This window comes from Schistocerca serialis, chromosome 3 (assembly GCF_023864345.2).
Source record: "Schistocerca serialis cubense isolate TAMUIC-IGC-003099 chromosome 3, iqSchSeri2.2, whole genome shotgun sequence".
In the NCBI taxonomy this organism is placed as follows: Eukaryota; Metazoa; Arthropoda; class Insecta; order Orthoptera; family Acrididae; genus Schistocerca; species Schistocerca serialis.
The window spans coordinates 856,194,610-856,220,887 of record NC_064640.1 but is presented as its reverse complement, the minus strand read 5'-3'; the positions used below and the strand labels follow the sequence as shown (position 1 = coordinate 856,220,887).

Genomic DNA, 26,278 nt, shown 5'->3' with positions numbered 1-26,278 from the left:
AGAAGTCTAAGCTTTCTTGTGCACTTAATGGATTCATATTATGAAAACTGATGGACAAACTTCATTGCCTTCAACAGAAGATACTTTTATGCAAAGAGAGACAACCTCACGAAATCAAAACAACACCCACTTGTAAATGGGAAGTAAGCATACACAAAGTAAACGTGATGCCTGTAAGCAAAATGTCAACTGAATCAACACGAGTACCAGACTGCCTCACTAAGTGAGATGCATGTGTCTAAATACACGACAGGGTATGTTGCTATTGGCCACTGGGACCACGTGGTCCACAGTGGCGCCCTCACATTAGATCCGGGGCATGGAGCACATGCAGCCATGCCTTACAGTGTGACTGCTGCAGCGACCTCTAGTGGTCATAGAGTTCTGATCTGTCTGGTACAGATTCGAAACCTGTGGTGCTAGATACCAGATTCCTCCCCCCCCCCCCCCCCTCTGAAACTTGTGCGTAGGATTGAAAACACCCCAGACAGTGCCATGATGGCTGGCAGAAGGGAGAAGACCCAGGGTGATCAACTGCCAGTGTCGGGGAGGAAGAGACGTCCGAGGTGTCCATGATGGCTGACGCAGAGGCCAGGGCATTGGAGGGAGTGTCCGATCCACCTGGGGCCAGGGAGGACCGGTGGCAGACTCACAAGGAGGCAGCAACTGGTGGCAGTGGCAGTGACTCAAGGACCACATCTGTACCCAAAGAAGGTAGTATAGGAGGAGGTGGCGGTGGGAGACCCGCAGGGGTACACGAGCAGAGCTGGTTATAATGGCAGCAATTGAATGTTTTTGATGTCTGCACTGATGTCACACGCTGCCCATGGGCTACGATGACAGTGGCGGGTGTCCAACCCGCCTTTCTCCCGTACACGTGGGCCCACATGGCTGCGCCAGAGGCGTAATGCTGAGAGGGCCGGGAGTGGGGGTGGGAGAGTGACGGCAACAGAAAATGGAGCAGGGTCAGCAGCTGTCACCCATGGAGGAGCTCTGCCGGACTATGTTCGTCAGTTGGCATGGTGCGATATGTGCTCAAGAACAGGGTGAGGGCCGACGTGGTTGCAGATGTTTTGATCACCTTTGCCAACTATTGTTTAAATGTGTGGACAAGCCTCTCTGCTGCGCTGTTGGAGGAAGGGTGGAAGGGCGGGCTACAAATATCTTTGATACCGTTGGCCTGACAGAAGTCATGGAAGGAGATGCCGTGAATTTGGGGACATTATCGGAGACCATTGTGTGAGGCAGGCCCTCAATGGCGAGAACCTGGGCCAGGGCCATGAGTGTGGCCTCTGTGGTGGTGGACGCCATGCAGATGATGTATGGGTATTTGGAGTGGGCATCAACGATAAGTAACCACATGGACCCCAAAAATGGGCCCACAAAATCGAGATCAATGCTATTCCAGGACCAGCAAGGCACAGGCCAGGGTGTGAATGACTGAGAGGGGAGGGGGTGGGGGGTGGGGGGTGGGGGGGGCTTGCCTGGTGATGTGCATACACAGTGCACCCGTGGACCAGGTGGTCAATATCGCCATCGATGTCGGGCCAATACACACGCTGGCGAGCCAAAACTTTCAGGCGGGACATACCCCAGTGCCCGCGGTGTAACAAACTGAGCACGTGGCGTCGAAAAGCTGGATGGATGACTACCCGATGGGCATCCGATTCTGTGGCCAACAGAAGGACATCGTCGATCATGGAGAGCCCGTGGGACAGGTGGCACCAGGGGCTGAAGTCTGTTCACATCCAATGAGTAATATAGGAGGGCCAACTATGGACCATGCAGTGGAGAACCTGCCACAAGATAGGGTCTCGGTGTGTAGCCATGGCAATGTGAGCAGCCACAAGAGGCAGACCATCCAGTGCATCCTGGCAGGCAGAATCAATGTGAAAGCAGAGGATCTCCTGTTGGTCAAACGCAGGGTCGGGGCCTTCTGGGAGATGTGACAAAGTGTCTGCATTAACATGGTGGGCGGTGGGGTTATACTGGATGGTATAAGTGTAATTCCACAAAAATAATGCCCACCACTGCAGACGCTGAGCCGTCCACTCTGGAAGGTGAGAGTGGGGTCCATAAAGCTTAACTAAGGGCTTATGGTCCATCAGGAGGGCGAACTTGGCTCCAAAGAGATAGATGTGAAATTTTTGGACGGTGAACACTATCGCCAGGGCTTCCTTTTCAATCTGGGAGTAGTTCTGTTGTGCTGGGGTTAACATCTTAGATGCGTAGGCGATGGGCTGTTCTGAGCTATCAGTATTCCGATGTGCAAGGACTGCCCCCATGCTGTATGCCGACACATTAGCTGCCACAACAAAGTGGTGGTCTGGAGAGAAAGGAGTAAGGTGAGTAGCGGACTTCAGCATCGTCTGTAAATAGAGTAAAGCTGGGTCACAGGCAGGAGTCCAGTCGAAATTCACCCCTTTGCGATGCAAGTGATTGAGGAGTTGAGCAATGGAGGCAACTTGGGGTAAGAACCTTAAGTAATAAGTAACCTTGCCCAAAAACACCTGGAGTTAAGATAAGTCCTTGGGATGAGGAAGGGCCTCAATGGCTGTGACATTGTGATCCGAAGGGTGAATGCCATCTTTGTTAAGCCAGTGGCCTAAGTATTCCACTTCTGGTAGAAAAACACTTGTCCAGCCGACAGCGTAAATCTGCAGACTGCAGAGCATGAAATAAGGCGCTGAAGTTGTGCAAATGTTCATGGCAAGAACGCCCGGTGACCAAAATGTCAACCAGATAATTGATGCAGGCTGGGATAGGCTGTGTAAGCTACTCCAGGAATGGCTGGAAAATTGCTGTCATCAAAGAGACACTAAATGGAAGGTGCTTGTACTTTTATAAACTGAAAGGTGTGTTGATAACCATGATGTTCTGGGAATCAGCATCCAAGGGTAACTGGTGGTATGCCTCAGCCAGGTCAATCTTAGAAAAGTACCCGCCGCCCACAAGCTTGGTGAGAAGGTCTTCCTGTCTGTCAATGGGGTAAGTGTCTACTAAGGACTGAGCATTGACAATAGTGCCGAAGTCCCCACACAGTCGAAGAGACCCATTGGGTTTCCGTATGACCACCAATGGTGTCGCCCAAGCACTGTAATTGGTGGTATGCCTCAGCCTAGAGCCAATCAAGTTCCTGATTGACTGCTGGCCTGGAAAAAGTGAGGCTGCACGACTGGCCAAAGTGTGATGTGGGCCTGAAAACATGAAGCACACCCAAGATCCGTTGCAAACAATGATCCAAGAGCTGAGCACAGATCTTCCAAGTCCTGAAAGGGAACAGCCATGGAAACAACCTTAATTTCATTGTAAATGGAAAAGCTAAACAGTGGAAACACATCCAGACCAAAAATATTTGATGCCGACAGATGGTCAACGACCAATAGGGTAAGGAGCCATGGAACATGTTTGTATGTCGCCTGGATGAAGTGCCCACGGAGGGGAATGGAACCATCGCCATAGGCGACCAAACACAGAGAGGAAGGTTACAACGCAGGGAAGCCCAGGCGGGTACATGTCGCAATATTAATCACGGAGATGGTGGCCCCAGTTTTGACCTGAAAACTGACATCCTCAGTAAAAAGGTGGAGCGTGAGGAATAGCTTCTGTGCTGGTGGGTCCTCCAGTGGGACAACCGAATGCAGAGCATGTACTGTAACCTGAGACCCAGCAGGGGCAGGACAGGAGGGAGTAGAGTGACTACAACAAACAGATCAGATGTGGCCCTCCTTCTCACACAGCGTGCACATTTTCCAACGGTGGGGGCAATCAGTGAAAGAGTGTGGGTAAAGCACTGTGGGCAAGAAGGAAGCGAGCCGCATGACTGGCGATGAGGGGTGACTGGAGGCTCTGATGCCTTAGAGACATCAGACAAAGAGGAGACCCGATGGAGCTGGCCTCTGTTGGCCATGCCACATCTACGTTGTGTAGGCGGAACCCGCAGAGATGCATCTATCGCCGCCACTTGCGGCCACGCCATGAGATGCTCGGTAGCCACCTGAGCAATTTCAAATGAGTGGGCAATGCAGAGAATCTCTTCCAATGAGGGATAATTGAGTTTCAACGCTGCAGTGGGGACCTCAGGATCGATAGCCAGCTGAACCACCACATCCCAGATCAGGGAGTCTGCATACGAAGCCTTACACTGCTGATTGGTGCATGTAAAATCACATCGACGGCTGAGACCCCGCAAGTCCGTGACCTAGGAACAATATGACTGACCAGGCTGTTAATGGCACTGGTGGAACTCCAGCCAAGAGGCGACCACATGGTAGCACTGTGAATAATAGTTTGTCAGCAAACGGCATATTTCCTGGAAAGAGAGAGAGCCACAGGATTGGACAAGGGTGCCAACTTTCGGAGAAGAAAGAATGTGTCTGGGGAAGGCCAAGACAAAAACAACGACCACTGCAAGTGGTCACCCATGACTTGGAAAGCCGTGATATGTTGTTTCAGTTGATGTAAGTATGTTTCCCATTCTTCTTTAGTGTCATTAAATGGTGGGAACGACGGTGGACGTGTGAAAGCATCAGTCACCCGAGGTCTCAGAAGCTGTTGGGTTATTGCATCCCGGGCAACAACTTTGTCTGTAAGGAATTGCATTGACTGTTGTAAGATGTCTAACTGGAGCTGCTGCTGCTGCATGAGCTGCTGCTGTTGTTGCACAAGACAGACCAACTTAGCCTCCATGCGAACAACTACTACCGACGGGAGCGGTCACTGAACCAACAAGACGGATGAATAGGGATGGATGGAGAAGCACGATGACAGACAACCGAGCAAGGCACCAAGATCAACAACAGAGTATTAAGCAATGGGGTCACAAGAGACAACCACATGAAATCAAAACAATGCCCACTCGTAAATGGAAAGTAAGCACACGCAAAGTAAACACAATGTCTGTAAACGAGATGTCAACTGAATCAATGCGAGTATCAGACTGCCTCCCTGAGTGAGATGCAGCCACCTAAATACATGACAGGGTACATCACTATTGGCCGCTGTGACCATGCGCTCCACAGTGATGCCCTCACTTTAGACTCGGGGCCAGGAGCGCGCGCAGCCACAGCTTATGGCGCGACTGCTGCAGCAAACTGTAGTGGTCATAGAGTTCCATGCTGTCTGGCACAGATTTGAAACCCACAGCGCTTGGTACCAGATTGACCTCTTCATCTTTGGTACATTTGGTCATCAGGTGGCCCCAGAGAAGCAGGTTCTGTGAACACAAAATCTGGGTGGATAGAACAGAAGATCTTTGAAGAATGGTTTTTGCCAACAGCTTACCTGTATTTTGAGAGTCAGGATTCACCACAGTCACTCATAGGGGATAATCTATTTCCTCACATGTCTCAGACTTAACAGCAAAATGCAGAGAGGAAAATATAAAATTTATTTGCCGGCCAAAGAATTCAACTCATCTTTAACACTGGCATGAGGTTTTGATGTAATAGAAGATGAAATGAAACAGAGGAGCTGTGCCTAATTATAGGCTGCCAGCAATGTTAAAAAAGCTGTTTTCAAGAACTGAAGGATCAGGAGATATCAGAAGATCAGGTTTCGAAAAATGTGGACTCATTCCTGCGAATTGCCAGAAGATACTGGCCCAAATTTGAACTATGGGTACAGGTAACAGTAGCACCAATGAAGACAGGAATTCAATTGAAGAAAAATTGAAGGGAAGTCTGTTTGGCCTTTTGAAGAGGTTGCGCTCTGGGGGTAAAGAAAATGGTGCACTAAAAGAGAAGAATAGAAACTGAACTAAATAACAGTGTGTCAGATATTGAGCCTACTGAAGCCCATCTGGATTTCAGTAATGACACTGCTAAATGTGATGAACCTGAGGGTCCATCAGTGAAAGACAATAACCTTTGGAATCCAGAATGTCAAGATCCAGATCTTGTTAGACAGAATGACAATTTTTCCTGTGACAGTATAGCAAAAGGCAATTACCTCCTCATTGAAATGGGTGTGAATAGTGCCTCAAAAAAATCAAATGACACTAAGAAATATTTTGTAGGGAAAGTAGTCACAATTTCTGAAAATTACTGTAGGCAAGTCAAACAGAAATTTATGAGACAATATAAAAATAGTTTAGACTCTTTTGTATGGCTCCAAGTGGATGATCTGAGTTTTGTGAATCCTCATGAAATAAAAACCTGTCTATTTCAACTGCAAGAACTTAGATGTGGACGATGAAATATATATCTAATATTTGTTACAGGTAGCTGGACTATATGGGGGACAAGTGGAGAGATTGATTTAGTCTGGATTACATTTGGATTTTTTAAAACATTTACCAAAGAGCAAATCTGCATAAAACTGGTGATGACTGCACAAAAATGTCTCTTTTGATTGGTATACAGTTACTATAACAGTAATAGCATTGAAACAAGAATTACTTTCAGAAGCAAATATTTAAAAGCAGTACTGAAACAAACTTGAAAAAGGAACCAGAAACCTCTCAATTAAATAAATAAACTTCACAGTTTAATGAAACTTCCTGGCAGATTAAAACTGTGTGCCCGACCGAGACTCGAACTCGGGACCTTTGCCTTTCGCAGGCAAGTGCTCTACCAACTGAGCTACTGAAGCACGACTCACGCCCGGTACTCACAGCTTTACTTCTGCCAGTACCTCGTCTCCTACCTTCCAAACTTTACAGAAGCTCTCCTGCGAACCTTGCAGAACTAGCACTCCTGAAAGAAAGGATATTGTGGAGACATGGTTTAGCCACAGCCTGGGGGATGTTTCCAGAATGAGATTTTCACTCTGCAGCGGAGTGTGCGCTGATATGAAACTTCCTGGCAGATTAAAACTGTGTGCCCGACCGAGACTCGAACTCGGGACCTTTGCCTTTCGCGGGCAAGTGCTCTACCAACTGAGCTACCGAAGCACGACTCACGCCCGGTACTCACAGCTTTACTTCTGCCAGTACCTCGTCTCCTACCTTCCAAACTCTACATAAGCTCTCCTGCGAACCTTGCAGAACTAGCACTCCTGAAAGTTTAATAATGCAAACAAAACTATATCCTATGATGAATTTTGTTGAAGTGAAATGTTTATATTAATCTCTCTGCTGTGTAATATCTGTGTCTATGCCTTTGGTTGGTGACATAAAATAAAATACATGTGTCTTGTTATAGCAACTACATCGTGTGTATGCTTTATGTTGTTCCCTTTAGCTCTTTCTTGAAGTTTCTGCAATAGGTTATGGGCTCAGTACATGATTCAAGAAAGGAATTGGGAATTGCAATTTTACATTTCATGATGCCAGAAATGCATTAGCATTTGCTGTGTGCTATGCAAGGTTCGTATTGTATATACATGAACAATTGCTGGATGTTTCTCGTGTGTAATTTTTGCGGTTGTAAATCTGAATTGTTTTATGGGACTGCAATGGATTTTCATGGCATAGAGAAGCTGTGTGGAGCTGAAAATTGGATTATTTGGAAGTTTGCAGTACAAAATTTATTATGTGCATCAGACACCACATACAAAGTGTGTATTGTCGACGTAGGAAAACTGGCAGCTTTGCCAGCGGATGCAACATGGGCACAAATAGATGTGTTTAATGCTACGCTAAAAACATGGGACAAAGCTGATCACGCAGTGAGTCAGATTATTGTTAGAACTGTAGAAGCAAAAGTCATGGCATTGTTGGTTGCATCTGAGAATGCACAAGATATGTGGGACAAGCTACATCCCATGTTTGAACAGAAAACAAAGCAAGCTGCACATTCTGTTCAGGCAGAATTCTTCAATTTTTACATGAGTTCAGGTGATGACATGGTGACTGACACATCTCACTCATTTTGAAAACTTGGTTCTTTGAATGCAGCATATCAATGTGAAACGTGATGAATCCTTGTTAATGGTGCGACTGCCTGACACACTGCCTGACAGTTATAAAAGTCTACAACACTTGTAGTGGGCAAGATCTGAAGATCAACAAACACTAAAACATTTAATGGACGTGTTAACTTCAGATGACAGTCATCATGCTTGTCGGAGGGAGAAAGAAGATGAGGTAGTTGCACTTTTTGCTACCAAAGCAAACATTAAAAATGCAGAGGGCACCACTATGAGGAATGTTACTTCATCAAACAAGTACAAAAAGCCTACAAATGAAGAGAAGCTCAAATATTTGGGTTGTGGTGGATTTGGCCATATTAAAAAAATATGTCCAAATGTAAAACACAAACAAAAAACTGTCCACAACCAAAATAAAAGTGATTTGCCTGACCAGGCTTTCATTGGTGAAGTAACAAGTGCAAAATTGAACAAGGACTTGTGGATCGCTGATTGTGGAGTGATGAATCACATGGCTAAGAAAATTGAGTGGTATACATCATTTACTAAGTTTGCAACACCACTGCAGGTATGCATGGACAATGATTTGACTATGAACGCACTAGGAAAATGGACTATTTATTTTGAAGCTTTTGTTGATGGAAAATGGAAGTTATGACATATAGATAATGTTTTGTATACCCCAGAAAGGTGAAGAAATCTGCTTTCTGTATCATCTACTATAGACAAGGGATTAGACTTTTATTCATTGAAAGACAAGTGTGAGTTCCGAAACAATGGCATTCTAAAAGTCTGTAGCATATGTAGTGGCAACTTGTTGAAGATGTTGATTTGAGTGACAAAACAAATTCAGCCTTGTGATCCTGAGGTAAATCTTGCACCAAAGGACTCTCTGCAAATTTGGAATGAACGCTTGGGTCACCAGAACAAACGTAGTGTCCAACAATTCTTGAAGCAGCATGGTGTTGAAGTTTTGTGATGCATGTGTTAAGGGGAAGCAGCATTGCAACAGTTTTCAGTTATGACAGCAGTGTGCCACACAACCTGGAGAAGTGATTCATGCTGATCTGTGTGGACCTATGGAGTGTAAATCGCTGGGAGGAGCAGAATATTTTCTTTGCTTCACTTGTGACTTTTCAAGATTACACATGATGTATTTTCTCAAGCAGAAGTCTGAGACTGCAGAGAAGATTGCAGAAATGGTGAGCATTGTGAAGAATTTTTGTGGTCAACTGCCAAAAGCATTTCAGTGTGATGGTGGACGAGAATTTGATAATACTGAAGTTAAAAGATTTGATGAAATTAAATGGCATACAGCTCATCATCACAAATCCTTATACTCCAGAACAGAATGGATGTGCTGAGTGCACCAACAGAACAGTTGTGGAACTAGCTTGAACCATGTTGCTAGCTCAGGGCCTGCCTAAGTTTTTGCGGGCAGAAGCAGCAAACACAGCTGTTTATGTGTTAAACAGAACTGGTACAAGTTGTGTGGATGGCAAAACACCTTATGAGGTATTCACTGGAAAGATAATACAGCTAAATGAACTTCATATTTTTGGGATGAAGTGTTTTCTTCATATTCCGAAGGAAATGTGAAAGAAACGGGATCCAAACGAAAACCAGGAATCTTTGTTGGTTATTCCGATGGCATTGATGGCTTTTGAGTGTAAATTGAATCAGAAAAAAATTGATTATTCAGAGTATCTACATCTACAGCTACATCTACATCCATACTCCACAAGCCACCTGACGGTGTGTGGCGGAGGGTACCTTGAGTACCTCTATTGGTTCTCCCTTCTATTCCAGTCTCGTATTGTTTGTGGAAAGAAAGATTGTCGGTATGCCTCTGTGTGGGCTCTAATCTCTCTGATTTTATCCTCATGATCTCTTCATGAGATATACGTAGGAGGGAGCAATATACTGCTTGACTCCTCGTTGAAGGTATGTTCTTGAAACTGCACCAAAAGCCCGTACTGAGCTATTGAGCATCTCTCCTGCAGAGTCTTCCACTGGAGTTATCTATCATCTCCATAACGCTTTTGCAATTACTAAATGATCCTGTAACGAAGCGCACTGCTCTCCGTTGGATCCTCTCTATCTCTTCTATCAACCCTATCTGGTACGGATCCCACACTGCTGAGCAGTATTAAAGCAGTGGGCAAACAAGCATACTGTAACCTACTTCCTTTGTTTTCAGATTGCATTTCCTTAGGATTCTTCCAATGAATTTCAGTCTGGCATCTGCTTTACCGACGATCAACTTTATATGATCATTCCATTTTAAATCACTCCTAATGCGTACTCCCAGATAATTTATGGAATTAACTGCTTCCAGTTGCTGACCTGATATATTGTAGCTAAATGATAAGGGATCTTTCTTTCTATGTATTCGCAGCACATTACACTTGTCTACATTGTGATTCAAGTGCCATTCCCTGCACCATGCGTCAATTCGCTGCAGATCCTCCTGCATTTCAGTACAATTTTCCATTGTTACAACCTCTCGATATACCACAGCATCATCTGCAAAAAGCCTCAGTGAACTTCCAGTGTCATCCACAAAGTCATTTATGTATATTGTGAATAGCAACGGTCCTACGACACTCCCCTGTGGAACACCTGAAATCACTCTTACTTCGGAAGACTTCAGTCCATTGAGAATGACATGCTGTGTTCTGTTATCTAGGAACTCTTCAATACAATCACACAATTGGTCTGATAGTCCATATGCTGTTACTTTGTTCATTAAACGACTGTGGTGAACTGTATCGAATGCCTTGCGGAAGTCAAGAAACATGGCATCTACCTGGGAACCCGTGTCTATGGCCCTCTGAGTCTCGTGGACAAATAGCACAAGCTGGGTTTCACACAATCATCTTTTTCGAAGCCCATGCTGATTCCTACAGAGTAGATTTCTAGTCTTCAGAAAAGTCATTATACTCGAACATAATACGTGTTCCAAAATTCTACAACTGATAGACGTTAGAGACATAGGTCTATAGTTCTGCACATCTGTTCGATGTCCCTTCTGGAAAACGGGGATGACCTGTGCCCTTTTCCAATCCTTTGGAATGCTATGCTCTTCTAGAGACCTACGGTACACCGCTGCAAGAAGGGGGGCAAGTTCATTCGCATACTCTGTGTAAAATCGAACTGGTATCCCATCAGGTCCATCGGCCTTTCCTCTTTTGAGCGATTTTAATTGTTTCTCTATCCCTCTGTCGTCTATCTCGATATCCACCATTTTGTCATCTGGATGTTGTTTTTGAATCTAAGAAAACTGGTAGGAGAATGGTGTTACTCCCAAGTGAAATAGGCAATGAAGAATTGAAGAATCATGAAGATGCAAGTGTGTTTAAGGAACCTACAAAAGAAAGTTCTAGTGAAAGAGAATTGAGAAATAGGCAACAACTGAAGAAACCGCCTGTGTGCAGTGTAGATGCTCTTTTGTATGCCACTCTTCAGCTAGAGCAAATGGCTTTCACCATCCACCTGTGGTGCTGTTCTCAAGGTCGGGCTACCAGCCACACAAACGTGACCTACCTTCTCCTTGTCCAAACCTCTTAGAAAGGTTCATACTGGGGAAGAAATGGGCAATGCTGTAGACAGTGGTATACTGTAATAACTCTAGATGCCAAGCCCATGTGCTTGGCAAGGATATGGGATTGGCAAAGACCCAGCATGTGATTTGCATGTGATGTGTATGCAGATTGATTATCTGACTTACCTGTGTGTTGGCACACAGCTTCAAGATAATTCTGCTGCCACTGGCCGGACAGCTGCAACAGTCCAATGGGCCCTGAGTTGTACTGTCTCAATGCCGACCTACAGCCACAGCCCATTTGCTGCCCATTCATTAGAGAAGCCCATCTGTGGGTGCCCAGCCCAAGATCCCAAGGTAGACTTCAAGGGGCCACACCATGCCCCACAGCTGTTGAAGCCAGTAGCCACTGAGGAGTCCTCGCTATTCACATATGTCATTGCTGGCTTGTGTAGCACCACTCTGCAGTGCAAATAAGTACAAGAGAACATACAGATTAGTGAAAATAAAAGTGATGAAAATTGAAAATTTGTGGTAAGGCCTTATGGGACCAAACTGCTGAGGTCATCGGTCCCTAAGCTTACACAGTACTTAATCTAACTTAAACTAACTTATGCTAAGGACTACACACACACACACACACACACACACACACACACACACACACACACACACACACACACACCCATGCTTGAGGGAGGACTCAAAACTCTGATGAAGGGGGGGACTACAAGTGATGTAATTGTTGACAACATAGGTCATTGTATGAGGGTTGCCCAGAAGGTAATATACCACATTTTTTTTTTCTTCAACAATTCTTTATTGAACATAATGAGAACTACACAGACAAAAGAATGGTGTTTTATCTACACACCCTATTTTTTCACATAATCTCCATGCTGTTCTATGGCCTTCCTCCAGTGCAAAACAAGGGCATGAATGCCCTGTCAGTGCCAATCCTTGTGCTGGTGGGGAAGCCAGTGCTTCACTTTGTGAACTTCCTATACTGCTTGGCAGATGCAGCACCAACTGCCAAGTCGTAATGCATCTGTCCTCATGAATGACAACATCAGCTCATTGCAATGTGTCAGGTGTGATAGCCGTGTATGGTCTCCTCAACCACTGTAAATTGTGGAGCTCCACCAAACCTGCAGTTAATTTTATTTCTGTTCTCATGGGTAAACTGTGGGCATATTTTTCCAATATGTTTATGACATTGCTTGAATTTGTTCATTAATAGATGACTTTCAGTTAAATGAGGCATGCCTGAAGTTATCAGGATAAATGTATGCCTATGTAGAATCTGTGGATACAATGAAAAATGCAGAAAGGTTTGATGTTCTGGCAAGGGTGTTGCCATAGAGTTATTTAGAGAAGAGGTACATAAGATAGTACAACAAATTGTCTACAGAGGCAAGGGGAAGACCTTGAAATGTTCGTGAATAGTATCTGTACAATGTTGTTTTAAGAGAGGAAATGGAAGTGAGACCAATATATGTGATTATCAGAGGCATCAGTCCACAAATCAGAGGTGAGGTGGAATTGGCATTACTTTGAACCATGCATGAGGCAGTTTGGTTTGATCTATTATGCAAGGAAGGCAGGCAATTTGTTTTGACTACATTATGCAGTAATGATCAGTGCCATATGTTTACATACGTGTTAAACTGTTAGAGGTGCAAGTGGCTGGGACATATAGGGTGATTGTAATTAAAGTTAAACTTTCAAAACACTGTAGAGATAACACCACTGGTCAGAATGACATCAAATTGCAACAGAATAGCCGGCCGCGGTGGTCTCGCGGCTCTAGGCGCTCAGTCCAGAACCGCGCGACTGCTACGGTCGCAGGTTCGAATCCTGCCTCGGGCATGGATTTGTGTGATGTCCTTAGGTTAGGTAGGTTTAAGTAGTTCTAAGTTCTAGGGGACTGATGACCACAGATGTTAAGTCCCATAGTGCTCAGAGCCATTTGAACCTTTTTTTTTTTTTGCAACAGAATAATATCAGAGAACAGGGGAAACGTATGGCAGAAGAAAAAAATAGTGTGAAAATTGATCAATTGACGACACTGTATGTGTCAGAATGCATAAATGAAAACACCTGTCATGCACACCACCCATTGGAATTTGGTATAAGCACACCAGGTACACAGCTTTTCCTCCTCTCACGTCTTCAGTGTTTGCCATTACTGTCTCAATGCATGATTGCACTCTGGTTGTAAAGCTGTATCACAAGAATAAGGACTGTGTACATGTCACTCTGTAGAAGTTCTGGACACTGAAGGGTTCTAAAAAAGGCGTTGGTCTGATGACTGCCATGGGTCTGGAGAAAATTATTCAGAAAGTCAAAAAGACAGGTTTTTTGGTGTGCCACCTGGTAAAGGGGGGAAACAAATTGATTCAATGTCAGTGAAAGCAGTGGCCACAGCAATGCAGGAGGTGATGAGTGGTGGTGTGCAAACGTGTAATGCACAGAGAATTGCCCAAACATTCGACATACCCATGTGCACAGTACATAAAAACCTACATAGCGTCCTTCTTTCCTATCCACTCAAAGTTACCCATGTGCAAGAGTTGCTTCATGTTGACCTGCCAGAAAGAGAGACCTTTGCTTTATAATTTCTTGCTCGCATGGAAGTGAACAATGACTGCCTGTGGACAGAAGAAGCCCACTTCCATCTGACAGGATATGTTAATACACAGAATTGTCAAATATGGGCAATGGAAAATCCACACGCAAATCAATCAGTACCACTTCATCCTGAAAAGGTCACTGTGTGGTGCAGGTTTACGGCATCATTTATCATAGGGCCATATTTTTTCGAAGAGACAGGTGCTTCCAGTCCTGTTGCCTGTACCATCACTGGTAAGCGCTAGGAGTGTCTTTTGCACAACCATGTCATTACAGCTCTCCAACAGATTGAATGTGTGGATGGGATCATTTTTATGCAAGATGGCACACCACCTCATATTGCAAATCCAGTTCAGCAGCTGCTGAAGCGCCATTTTGGAAATGCTAGAATTATCATCTGCCATTTCCCTACAGCCTGGCTGTCCAAATCTCCTGATCTTCCTACAGGTGATCTTAATCTGTGTGGCTTCTGGCTGTGGGGCTATCTGAAAGATGTTGTGTTCAGTGATCCAATTGCAGACTTAGCTGCACTGAAGGCAGGCATTGTGCAATACATTCTGGAAATTAATAATCTGATTTGATTTTGATCGATACTTGTTATACAGTTTTTGGCCACAGGACAATTTAAAACTGATGTGATTGATGTTTTTATGCAGTTTTTGTACTCAATACAATTGAGAACCGATGTGATCAACACTTTTTATGCAGTTTTTGGCCTCAGGACAATTAAAAACCTATTTTTACCACCCCATGTGATATGACCTTGCCGTGGTGGATGTGCTTAAGTAGCTAACAGTATCAAAGATGTACACCCATGCACACTGAGTAGTACAGTTCATTTAATGTCAAATGTACACCTTAGGCATTGTTGTATGATTCATTTGTCATTTGCAGTTGGCCACTATTAAATTATGATGCTTACTGTGACATCTATTGCTACATTTTGTAACTATTTATTTTTCTTCTGTCATATGTTTCTCCCCCTTCTCCAATAATATTCTGTTGCAGTTTGTCATCATTCTGACCAGTGGTGTTATTTCTACAGTGGTTTGAAAGTTTAACTTTAATTATAATCAACCTGTATATCTGACACATGTCATGCACCTTGTTGTATCCACTGTGGTGTCGCCAGCCGTTGAGCACTGTGACACCATTGTGGTGTCACCAGATGGCAGAGTGTTAACAGTAATTATGAATATTGTGATTCTCACAGCCTATGCGTTGGTTTCAATAATAAAGTTAAGGAATCAGCTTGTACACTAGACTGTACCACTGACCCATTCCATCACAATGTGTACACATAAATAAGTGAATGCAGTAGTTTAAAGAAGCTTAAGGTAGCAAAGTTTGTTTTATTAATTGTTTGTTACTTTTGCTATGTGCTTCATGTGATTTCTTATGACAGTTACTTATATAACATGAATTTACAACCATCTTTCATCTTCCCATTAACCCTGAACACTAATGTTTGCTTACCCTTTATGAGAGCATGATGTCTGGTATGCATCTGCCCCCACTTATAACAGAGTGTCAATGCAACTGAAGTGCCACTCAGTGATGAGGTCAGTGACTGTTTTTTTTCAACTGTTGGCACTGCAATTTAAAAGGTTCCATCCATATTAAGTTAAATTATTTTAAGCTCTTTATTGCTGCAGTTTGGTTGCAACCTACTAGTTCCTTCATGCAATTATCTTGTGCAGAACTAACTTCTGAAGACATCATTGTGTGACAAAATCTGTATAAACATGGTTTCAAGAAAAGAATTTAAAAGAATTTATATTAAGCTTTGAGAAAAGAATTTTAGTAGCCACAAAACTTAGTATTTGTATCTCATATAATTGTTGTTTACAAATTTTGCTTTCTAAAACATTTGATGACTCTCTTTGGCATTAACATGAAGATTTATTAGTGACAGCTGGGTGGTAGCATGCTTGCCTCCCACGCTCTGGGCCTGGGATCGATTCCTGGCTGGGTTGGAGATTTTCTCCACTCGGGGACTGACTGTTGTGTTATCCTCATCATCCTTTCATCCTCATCACTGGCTGCAAGTCACCCAATGTGGCGCCAATTGAAGTAGGACTTGCACTTGGCAGCTGAACCTGACTGGGACATCCCAGCCAACGATGCCATATGATCATTTCAGTTTTTTCATCAGTGGCAGTGAATATGAAGTGAAAAGTAAAAGTTGTATTGTTAATTCTCTGGTGATGAATTAAATAAAAACAAGTTAAACTGATAAATACTGCACTCTTTGAATGTGAATACAGTAGCTTTACCAATTTAAAAAATCAACACTTGTCACATGGGAATTAGGCAGGTCTCAATGATAAACAATATTTCATGCACTACAGATTTGGAAGCAGTGTCTGGTGGCTAATTTCACTGTTGTGAGGGTTATGTACTATGTACTTTATGCTTTTAGACTCACATTGCCAGTGTGAAAATCCCATTTGCTCAGTAATAAATATTTGGATGCTCCACAACATACTCTACAGGAAAGTTAACTAGGAGGGGAAAGGGGGGGGGGGCAGAAGCATAAACTTTCAAAATTTCACATGCATTTAACTAGACACAATGACAAAGATTATAAGTAGACCAACAATTCCAATGCAGGAAGCCACAAACACGTAGATAAGTCAGACTTGAGCAACATTAGCTTGTGAGTCAGCGTATTGGTACAATTGTATTTAACTTCAGGATAACCAGTCAAAGAGCTGCAGTTTGGCTTTCAGAAAGGGAGATTAATGTAAGATGCAGTCATATCGGTGGTTGAAAGTTGTCACTCTACATCCTGTAAATATGTGATTCAAATCATGGAGGACACTCATTGTGCCTTTGATGACTTGTGGTGCCCCTCACTTGTACTTCATCTCCAAGTGTATGCTTGGAGACACTATATAATCAGCATAACAATAACTCAAAGATGTTTCACATGGCTCCTTTTTCAGGCCCATTTGCTGAGAGAAGAAAGAATGATTTTCCTGAATCCTTCTATTCTTTATCTAATCACAAACCATTTTCTGGCTTCCTAGGTCATTGTCAAGTGATAACTGAATTTCGCAACCTTAAATATAATGATGTGCCACTTACATCATTCACACATACATGCACTTACATTACACACATACAAGAGATACACAAAATGATATAGAGAGTTAACAAAAGCAAATATTACATTTTTTATCATATGCAAATTGTTACATCTGAAAAAAAGTAATCTATGTAATTAAATGGCTAAAATGGTCACCTGGCCACCCCATCACCTGGTCAACCAGTCTCTCTTACTGGTTGTCTGTCTAATGACATCCACGGGCAACACAAAATTTTTTTCTGTTTCAAATAGTTACTGATTGAATTCAAAAATTGTAGATGCCATCATAATATACTCATTAAGAGTATCAAATACTAACAAAGAGATAGAGGGGCTGGCCAGTACTTACCTCAGCTCAGTACAGCTGACAGATACACAAAACAACAGAAAATTTACGTATCCTAGCTTTCGGAACTTTGTTCCTTCGTCAGGGAGGAGTATCTTGTATTAAAAGTTTAACACAATGACATAAGTATTACAGTTCGAAACTATATATATGTCTTGAGGCAGTGTAACTCATGGTGCACAAATTACCTAAATTATATTCATCCAGTATTCGAGAATAAGAGCACTTAGCAATGTCCAACAGACTTTATTTACACTTGAAACTTTTTTCTTGTTTGCAATCCCCACCCTCCAAACAACACACATACTAAATAGTCAAAGGAAAAGATGTTTATTGATTACTACATTTTTAATTGTTGTGTAGTAAAACTTCAGTGTCATGCAAAATGTTTCAATTTATTAATTTTATTTAGGCAGTCAGTGCTTCTTTCAATAAGACAGCTTGTTCAATTTGTTTATGAAAAATTTCAGATTGTGTGAGACTAAGAAAGGAAATCCATAGCTAGGCCATAATAACTGTTATCAATTTGGAAATAATTCTATTCTACACATGTTTGAGTAGCAATGATTATATTGTGTAATACTACATATTTAGCATAGATTTCTGCAATAGATTTTTTTAATGTCTTTACACTGATCAGTGGAAATATTTGTATTATGTCTAACAAAATCAGTTAAAACCAAATATATATTCAGTTTTATTCACAAGAGTTATGAAAATCTTGTATGAAATGTAAGAATTAGTTTTATTTTCTTTTTTTATGTAACTTTGTTCTTCCCTAGTAAATATCAAGGTCTAGAGAAGTTGTACTGGAAGACATATGTCTGTTATGTAGATATGCCAAGAAATCAAGGAGCCATAGGATTCACAATTATATACATCTGGTTGTTGGTCTCTGAGACAAAATTTTTGCATGGTGTTATAGTGGTTTAATTTAATTGTCAAAAGCTGCATCTGGATTTTCATGCAATTGCTAAAATTCAGAAGGATTATGGAAGTGTTTGATTTGGTGGGTTTGTTAGCCATAACATTGTTCAACATCAGTTCTTTCTTAAACATGATGAATCCATTAATTTCACCACATAAGACACCATAAGTACCAGCAGCAACACTTTTCAAACCTTGAGCTAACAAAAGACTTGTAGAAAAGTTTTCCTTTAACATTAGTTTAATGTCTACTCAGAATTTACAGAAAAATGGGTACTTCTGCTTGGTCCATGCAAGATGGCAGCATCCACAGTCACATACCAGCAGTTTTCAATTCTCTTGTATGTAGACTCATATTTGTTCCATTATCCAAATATGCTTTTCAAACCAAATGCAGCTTATTAAATTCAGTAACTGCTATAGTTCTGACCTGACTGACAACATTATGCAAAAAGTGAAAATGCTTATAATTAAACCACTGTTGAACAGTGGCCACCAGGAACTAGTCAGTAGTTACAATAGCTAGAGCACTATCCCATACACTGACAAAATTTCCAATAGCCTTGCAAAAAAGTTTATCTCATAACTGCAGACCTGTTTTCCACAATAACAATGTAGCTAAATTATTATTTAATATTAAATATACTATGAAATATTTAGTCCAGAGTGATTTCTACAAAATCACCTCCAAGTACAGTGGAAAAGTAGAAGTTGGTCAGTCAAGCACATCTGTGGCAATTTGGCTGTTGAAACAAGAGAGAATGTGGAGACTAGCAAAGACAGATTCGAACTTTGCAGAACAATTTTTAAGAGAAAACCATGCATATGGCATATAGTGTTGCTAGCAACAAGATAATACTACTAAAAATGGTTTAAATCAATAAACATATGTCACAGAATGCCAGCTTACTTGTAAATGAACAAACATAATTTCCTTTCCCACTTTTTTAGATTAAGGTTATTTTTTGCTTAATGTTACAATAGTGACCAGATTCAGAAGGATGTAGGTTGCGGTAGGTACTGGGAGATGAAAAGCTTTGCACAGGATAGAGTAGCATGGAGAGCTGCGTCAAACCAGTCTCAGGACTGAATACCACAACAACAACAACAACAACAACAATAGTGACACCCTCGGTCATCATTTTATCTGCAGTTCTGACAGTTAGTAACCTGAGTTATAATGACCTAAGAAGCTAAAACCTGATGTGTGATCAAATAAATAATAATGCTTGAGACAACATGAAAATAATATCAGAAAGCAATTACTTTCCTGAATGACTGCCATTGTCAGAGTATTCAGTTAAACTTACAAAATAGCTTCAATAAATTAGAATCATGCTGGAAATGTACTGTAAGTTTACAAATAAAGGGAGGTTCAACAGCAAATGTTAGACATTTGGCAGAATGAGTAGATTACTTTGACAACATATTAAAGAGCAACATATTAAAGAAAGGTTGAAATGAAAATATTTTCAGTCAACCAGAGGTATCATACATTTATTTATAGGGCATACCACATATCTTGTGACCCAGGAAAGGATTAATGACACCATTGTATGACTGTGGATGTGAGAAGGTTGCTCCTTAACATGTCACGTATATGCTGATTAACCAAAACATTATGACCCTACCTACCATGACATTAAATGATCTCTTGTGACATAGCAGGCATATGACATGGAAGGAAAGTACATAAGTAGAGCAGAGATGAATAAAAAATCGTTATAGCACAGATACTGGTTGCAAATGGGGGAAATCTACTCACATAATAAACATGCGGCTTTTCGCGGATGATGCTGTAGTATACAGAGAAGTTGCTGCATTAGAAATTTGTAGCGAAATACAGGAAGATCTGCAGCGGATAGGCACTTGGTGCAGGGAGTGGCAACTGACCCTTAACATAGACAAATGTAATGTATTGCGAATACATAGAAAGAAGGATCCTTTATTGTATGATTATATGATAGCGGGACAAACACTGGTAGCAGTTACTTCTGTAAAATATCTGGGAGTGTGCGTACGGAACGATTTGAAGTGGAATGATCATATAAAATTAATTGTTGGTAAGGCGGGTACCAGGTTGAGATTCATTGGGAGAGTCCTTAGAAAATGTAGTCCATCAACAAAGGAGGTGGCTTACAAAACACTCGTTCGACCTATACTTGAGTATTGCTCATCAGTGTGGGATCCGTACCAGGTCGGGTTGACGGAGGAGATAGAGAAGATCCAAAGAAGAGCGGCGCGTTTCGTCACCGGGTTATTTGGTAACCGTGATAGCGTTACGGAGATGTTTAATAAACTCAAGTGGCAGACTCTGCAAGAGAGGCGCTCTGCATCGCGGTGTAGCTTGCTCGCCAGGTTTCGAGAGGGTGCGTTTCTGGATGAGGTATCGAATATATTGCTTCCCCCTACTTATACCTCCCGAGGAGATCACGAATGTAAAATTAGAGAGATTAGAGCGCGCACGGAGGCTTTCAGACAGTCGTTCTTCCCGCGAACCATACGCGACTGGAACAGGAAAGGGAGGTAATGACAGTGGCACGTAAAGTGCCCTCCGCCACACACCGTTGGGTGGCTTGCGGAGTATCAATGTAGATGTAGATGTAGATTGAAACAGGACAGGTTGTTATGGCCTGTGCCAGGCAATGAGTATCTCAGAAACTGGGAAGCTGTTCAGCTGTTCGTGTGTACCTATGGAAAGCTGTGAATATCAATGGAAAGTGGTTGAAGGATGATAAAACCATGAGTATGCAACAATGTGGTTAAGCACACCATTCATGGCACCATACATTGTTTGCTCTTTTCAAAGGATTGCTGGTATTTACTGGATGTTTTATGAATTTCACAATATATCTAATCTTTTTTGTTAAGTGTCATAGCAATGTGGTATTAGCAGTACCAGTGAATCATCATTTATTGAGTTCATTTACCAAGGACGTCTGAAAACAATGATTAGTTACATGCAGTTCCAATAGAAATACATAGCAAATATAATTATTAAAGCCCAGGATATTGAGCAAATACATCAACAATTAAAATCTATGCATAAATATCAGTATTATTTTGACACTATACTGATATTTATAATATATCGATATATCAGTGTCATCTGTAGCTATTCATTACAGTGAGCACAAATGATTGTACTATGACCAACCTTACCAAAATACTCACATATGAACAGCATTTTCCCATCATTTATTAATTTCAGTGGTTTAATAGAACAATGACTTGGGCCGAAGTATTCATGCAAGGAATAGTAAGAATTCTGTAAGAGAAAAACCTTCATTTGTGGGAACCCAATTGTTTATTTTATTTATTTACTTATTAAGCAACTGTAGATTTGTGTTGTTGATCCCCATAGACTTTTCTGAACAGTAGTCAAGCACATCCCTGTGACATAAAAACTGTTCATCTGTTTTTGTTCACTCTATCTTATAAAGGACTAATCATAAATTTTCTACCTTTTGCAACTTATTTCTTTTTGACTCTTACTTTATCACAAGTGTTCCATTCTTTTATGACTACACTGATTACAGAGTATTAAATTTAAAAAGGAAATGGGAATGTAAATAGCTATTTTTTAACAATTTTCCATAAGCTGTTGTGTAAAATGGTACTTTAGGTGTTTCAGAAACCATATAGTGCCAACTGACACCAAAGTCGTAAAAAATAATGAAATACATGAACACAACACAAGGAAAAATGCAAATCTGCATGTTTTACGTACAAACACTCAACTGTGTAAAAAGAGACCTTTCCACATGGGCCTCCAACTGTTCAACAATCTTCCCACTAGTGTTAAGTTTATCGAAGACAACATAAAATTTAGCAAAGGCGTGAAGTCATATTTGTTGTGTTGCTGTTTTTACTCTGTAAATGAATACTTAGAACAGTAATCTTGCTATGTGTGTTAAATTGAAAACATTGAGCAATATAGTACTATAGGCCTATGTTAATATATGTTAACAATGTTAACTGATATTTTCCAACATCTGCAACACACTGTGTACCATCAGATCACATGAAATAAATAAATAAATAAATAATAGCCAACAAATCTACATTTAAAGAGCTTCTGAGGCAATTTCTTTTAGCCATGTAATTTTACAGTTTGGAAGATTTTATGAAACACAGTGAGAAACTTCCTTAAAAAGAAATAAGATGTATTATCATATAAACTGAACATTAAGCTGTACATTCTCTTTTAGTGTTAACTGCTTATATTTAACTCTCTGGGTTATATGACATTTTCCTATTTACTTTACTATGTTTTATACTTTGTAATCTGTAGGTGTAAGGTTTCTCATTTCATCATATTGTTTTATGGATCATTGTCATAATTATGTAACTTTCTAATCTTTACTTGTAAACATAGTGTATAAGTACTTGCCATTGACAGGGTAAAAATTGACACACACTACATCCATGTGAAATTCTCATAGTTGGATCCATAGTGTAGGAAATAAATAAATAAATACCACATATATCCTTAATTATTTTAAATGAGGTAAACTTCAGCATTCAAGAATTACACTTTGCTTTTGTTTTTATAGTTACTCAAGGCATACTGGAAATTAGTTTGTATTTTTAATTTTACAAATATTTGGAAAAGAACACAGTTTCATATTTTTATTGTGATTTATATAGTAGTATGGTTAGTTTACTATTTGTTCCAGGATTCCATGAAGCCAGAAACTTTACAGCCCATAATTCAGGCATCCCACTTGCTAGACGCTCATAAGCTGGATAAGAATGTTCAGAATGTATGTGATATGTGCGATAAGCTTTCAGTGGTTCAGGTATGTATTCAAAAATTAATTGTATCACTGTTTTAAATTGGTTTCACTTGTCATTGATTTATTAAATTCTGCATATTACTTCCATATTTCCCATTATGATGTTTATTATTTAATTAATACTTTCATTCATGTTCAAAATTGGTTTAAATATGATATCGGTCAGAAAGGAACATATTTGTAAAGACCCATGAGCTACAGTTGTGTTTAAATTGAAGTAATTACTATTTTATACATCAGAGCATGGCATAATTCTCTGTAGATAGAACAGCCTGTTTCAATTTGTGCACTCCTAATTATCTGTAGAGTGGTCCCTGCAATGTTGCCCTTAGTGAGGAATGAATTGAGCCTGCACAGCAATGCCTTGTAATCTAATGACTATAGGTGGTGCACATTACGTAATTCCAAATAGCACATATAGAATGTGATGATTTGTGTCAGACACAAAGAAAAGGAAAAATATAAAATTAATGACTCTATTAATAGTATTTAATATGTTTATTGGTTTCTGAAATTTTATGTTTTTTTCAGACCAAGAGTGACAATATCAGGAATAAAAATGTTTGCAGTATTAATGTGGAGGATTCTCTTCATTGTAACCTCCTAAAGAAAACTCCTTTCTTTGCTTTTTATTCTTGTTATGGATTAGAAAAGTTGACTATATCAGTATGTAGACCCAAGTACACACATTGTCATTGCAACAACAATGTGCAGATTGTGGAACTTTTTGCTGTAAAGAAAGATGTCACCATCATGAAGTTAGTGTGCTGTAGTATCTTACTGTCAGCAAAGTTAAATTCTATGAATCTAGCATTCCTGACTTGGCTAATGGTGACAAATCATAGAATGAAACTGGGAAAGGATTCCTTAATAATTTCACTTCCATTTCCAAAACACTGAACTTTTCGAGCCCTTTTTCAAAAGACATGATGGGCTCATTTATCTTTATTTATTTTATTTATTTATTTATTTATTCATCCGTGGAACAATAAATATTGTATGGATGTCGTCAGATTACAACACATGAGCACACATTTACATTTACAATTAAACAGGTTTCTCATATTTTGTGTAGTTTTTATAACTAGTCATACACATGTTTATAATTACATAATATTTTGGTGATAATGTCATATGTTGCTAATAATCTACATCTATGTTAAATATTCTTTTACAGTATAAAAACTTTTACTTACTAAAAAGGTTTTAAGCTTTTGTCTGAAAGTGAGGGGCTCATTTATTTCTTTAATTTCTTGTGGTAATTTGTTGTACAGTTTTATCCCATTGTAAAATATACTTTTTTGCGTCTTTGCCTTGTTCTTTCTATCTAGATGGATGTGGTGACAAGCTCTTATTTCATGGTCATGTATTAGGCTGTTTGTGTTGTACATGTTAAGATTTTTCTTAATGAACATTATGTTCTGAAAGATATACTCACAAGAAACAGTTAGAATTCCTAGCTTTCTAAATAATTCTAGACAGTGGGCCCTGTTGTTGCTATTTGTTATTATCCTTATGGCTCTTTTTGTACTTTGAACACAGTTTGTATGTTACTGGCACTTGTTCCCCAAAACATGATCCCATAGCTGAGGACTGAGTGTAGATATCCATAATATGTTATTTTAAGACAGGTATTATTGCATACTGGTGCAAGGATTCTAAGAGCATAGCATGCTGTGGATAATTTCTTTGCCAAAATGTTGACATGGTTTGTCCATTTCAGTTGGCTGTCTACATTCATCCCTAAGAATTTGGTACTTGTTACACATTCTAATTCATTATTATTAACTTTTATTCTAGTGGCATTGTGTTTTTTGTTCAATTGGAAGTTAATATAGTTAGTTTTCTTTACATTTAGGGTTACTTTATTTTTTAATGACCAGTTGTGGACATCATTGAGAGCCTCGTTTGCTCTTTCTGACAGTTGTGTTGGATTTTCACCTGTTATTGCTATGTTGCTATCATCAGCAAAAAGTATTTTTTCGCCATGTCTGATACTTTGTGGGAAGTCGTTAATGTATATAAGAAACAATATTGGGCCTAATACACTTCCCTGTGGGACGCCTATATTCACATTTTCTGGGTCAGACAGGTGTTTTATAAGGGAATTGTTTGAAACTTGTGATATCTCAACTCGTTGAACTCTGTTTTCCAAGTATGATTTGAACCACTTCTTTGTCACACCTCTTATTCCTATTTGCCCTAATTTATGAAGTAAGATTTTGTGGTCAACTGTATCAAAGGCCTTGGACAAGTCTAAAAAGATACCACTTACATTTTCACCTTTGTCCAGTGCTTCTAAAATTGCTTTAGTGAACTGTGCTATAGCATATTGTGTGCCTTTTCTGGGCCTAAAACCAAATTGGTCATTGGAGAGAAGATTATATTTATTCAGGTAATTTAGCAGTCTCTTTTTGACTAGTATTTCTATTATTTTAGAAATGATAGACAGTATAGAGATCGGCCTGTAGTTCTCTACATTTTCCACATCTCCGTTTTTAAAGATAGGTATAACTTTTGCTTGTTTTAGGTACTCCGGAAAGTATCCAGACTCGAAAGATTCATTAATTATGTCTGTTAATGGGCCCTTTATGGAGTCTATACAATCTTTAATTACGCAGACTGGAATTTCATCAAGTCCTACTGAAGTTTTATTTTTTAGTTGGTGTACTACTAGTGCCACTTCCCTTTCTGTAGTTGGCAAGAGCACCATTGAGTTTGTTGGCTGGTTCTGAGTAGGTAAATCATACGTATCTGGAAATTTCTGCTGTAATTTTTTTGCAATACTACTGAAATATGAGTTTACAAAATCAGCTAATTTTTTAGGGTTACCTACTGGTACATCTTTGTTTTTAATATGTGAATTGAGGTCCTTTTTAGCAGAGTTAGATGTTTCCTGTTTGACGATGTTCCAGGCTGCTTTGCTCTTGTTTTCAGCTTCAAGTAATATTTTGTTGTTTGAAAGTTTTTTTGCGGCTAGCAACACCTTTCTGTAAATTTTCCTGTACTTTTTGTAGGATTGCAGAACTTCTGGGTTAGATTGATTATTTTTTATGGAGTTGAGATATCTAAGAGTTTCTGAGGATTTTTTGATACCTGTAGTCACCCACTGATTTCTCTTTGTAGTTTTA

At 40.3% G+C, this 26,278-nt stretch overlaps 1 protein-coding gene across 1 annotated transcript in view; it reads left to right on the top strand.

Moving 5' to 3' along the window:
* LOC126469603 (unconventional myosin-Va-like) overlaps positions 1-26,278 on the top strand; it is a 225,031-nt gene that overhangs the window by 177,027 nt on the left and 21,726 nt on the right. Inside the window, exon 9 of the mRNA XM_050096726.1 lies at positions 23,028-23,150. Coding sequence (XP_049952683.1) covers positions 23,028-23,150 — 123 coding nt within the window. The remainder of the gene's footprint in view (positions 1-23,027; positions 23,151-26,278) is intronic.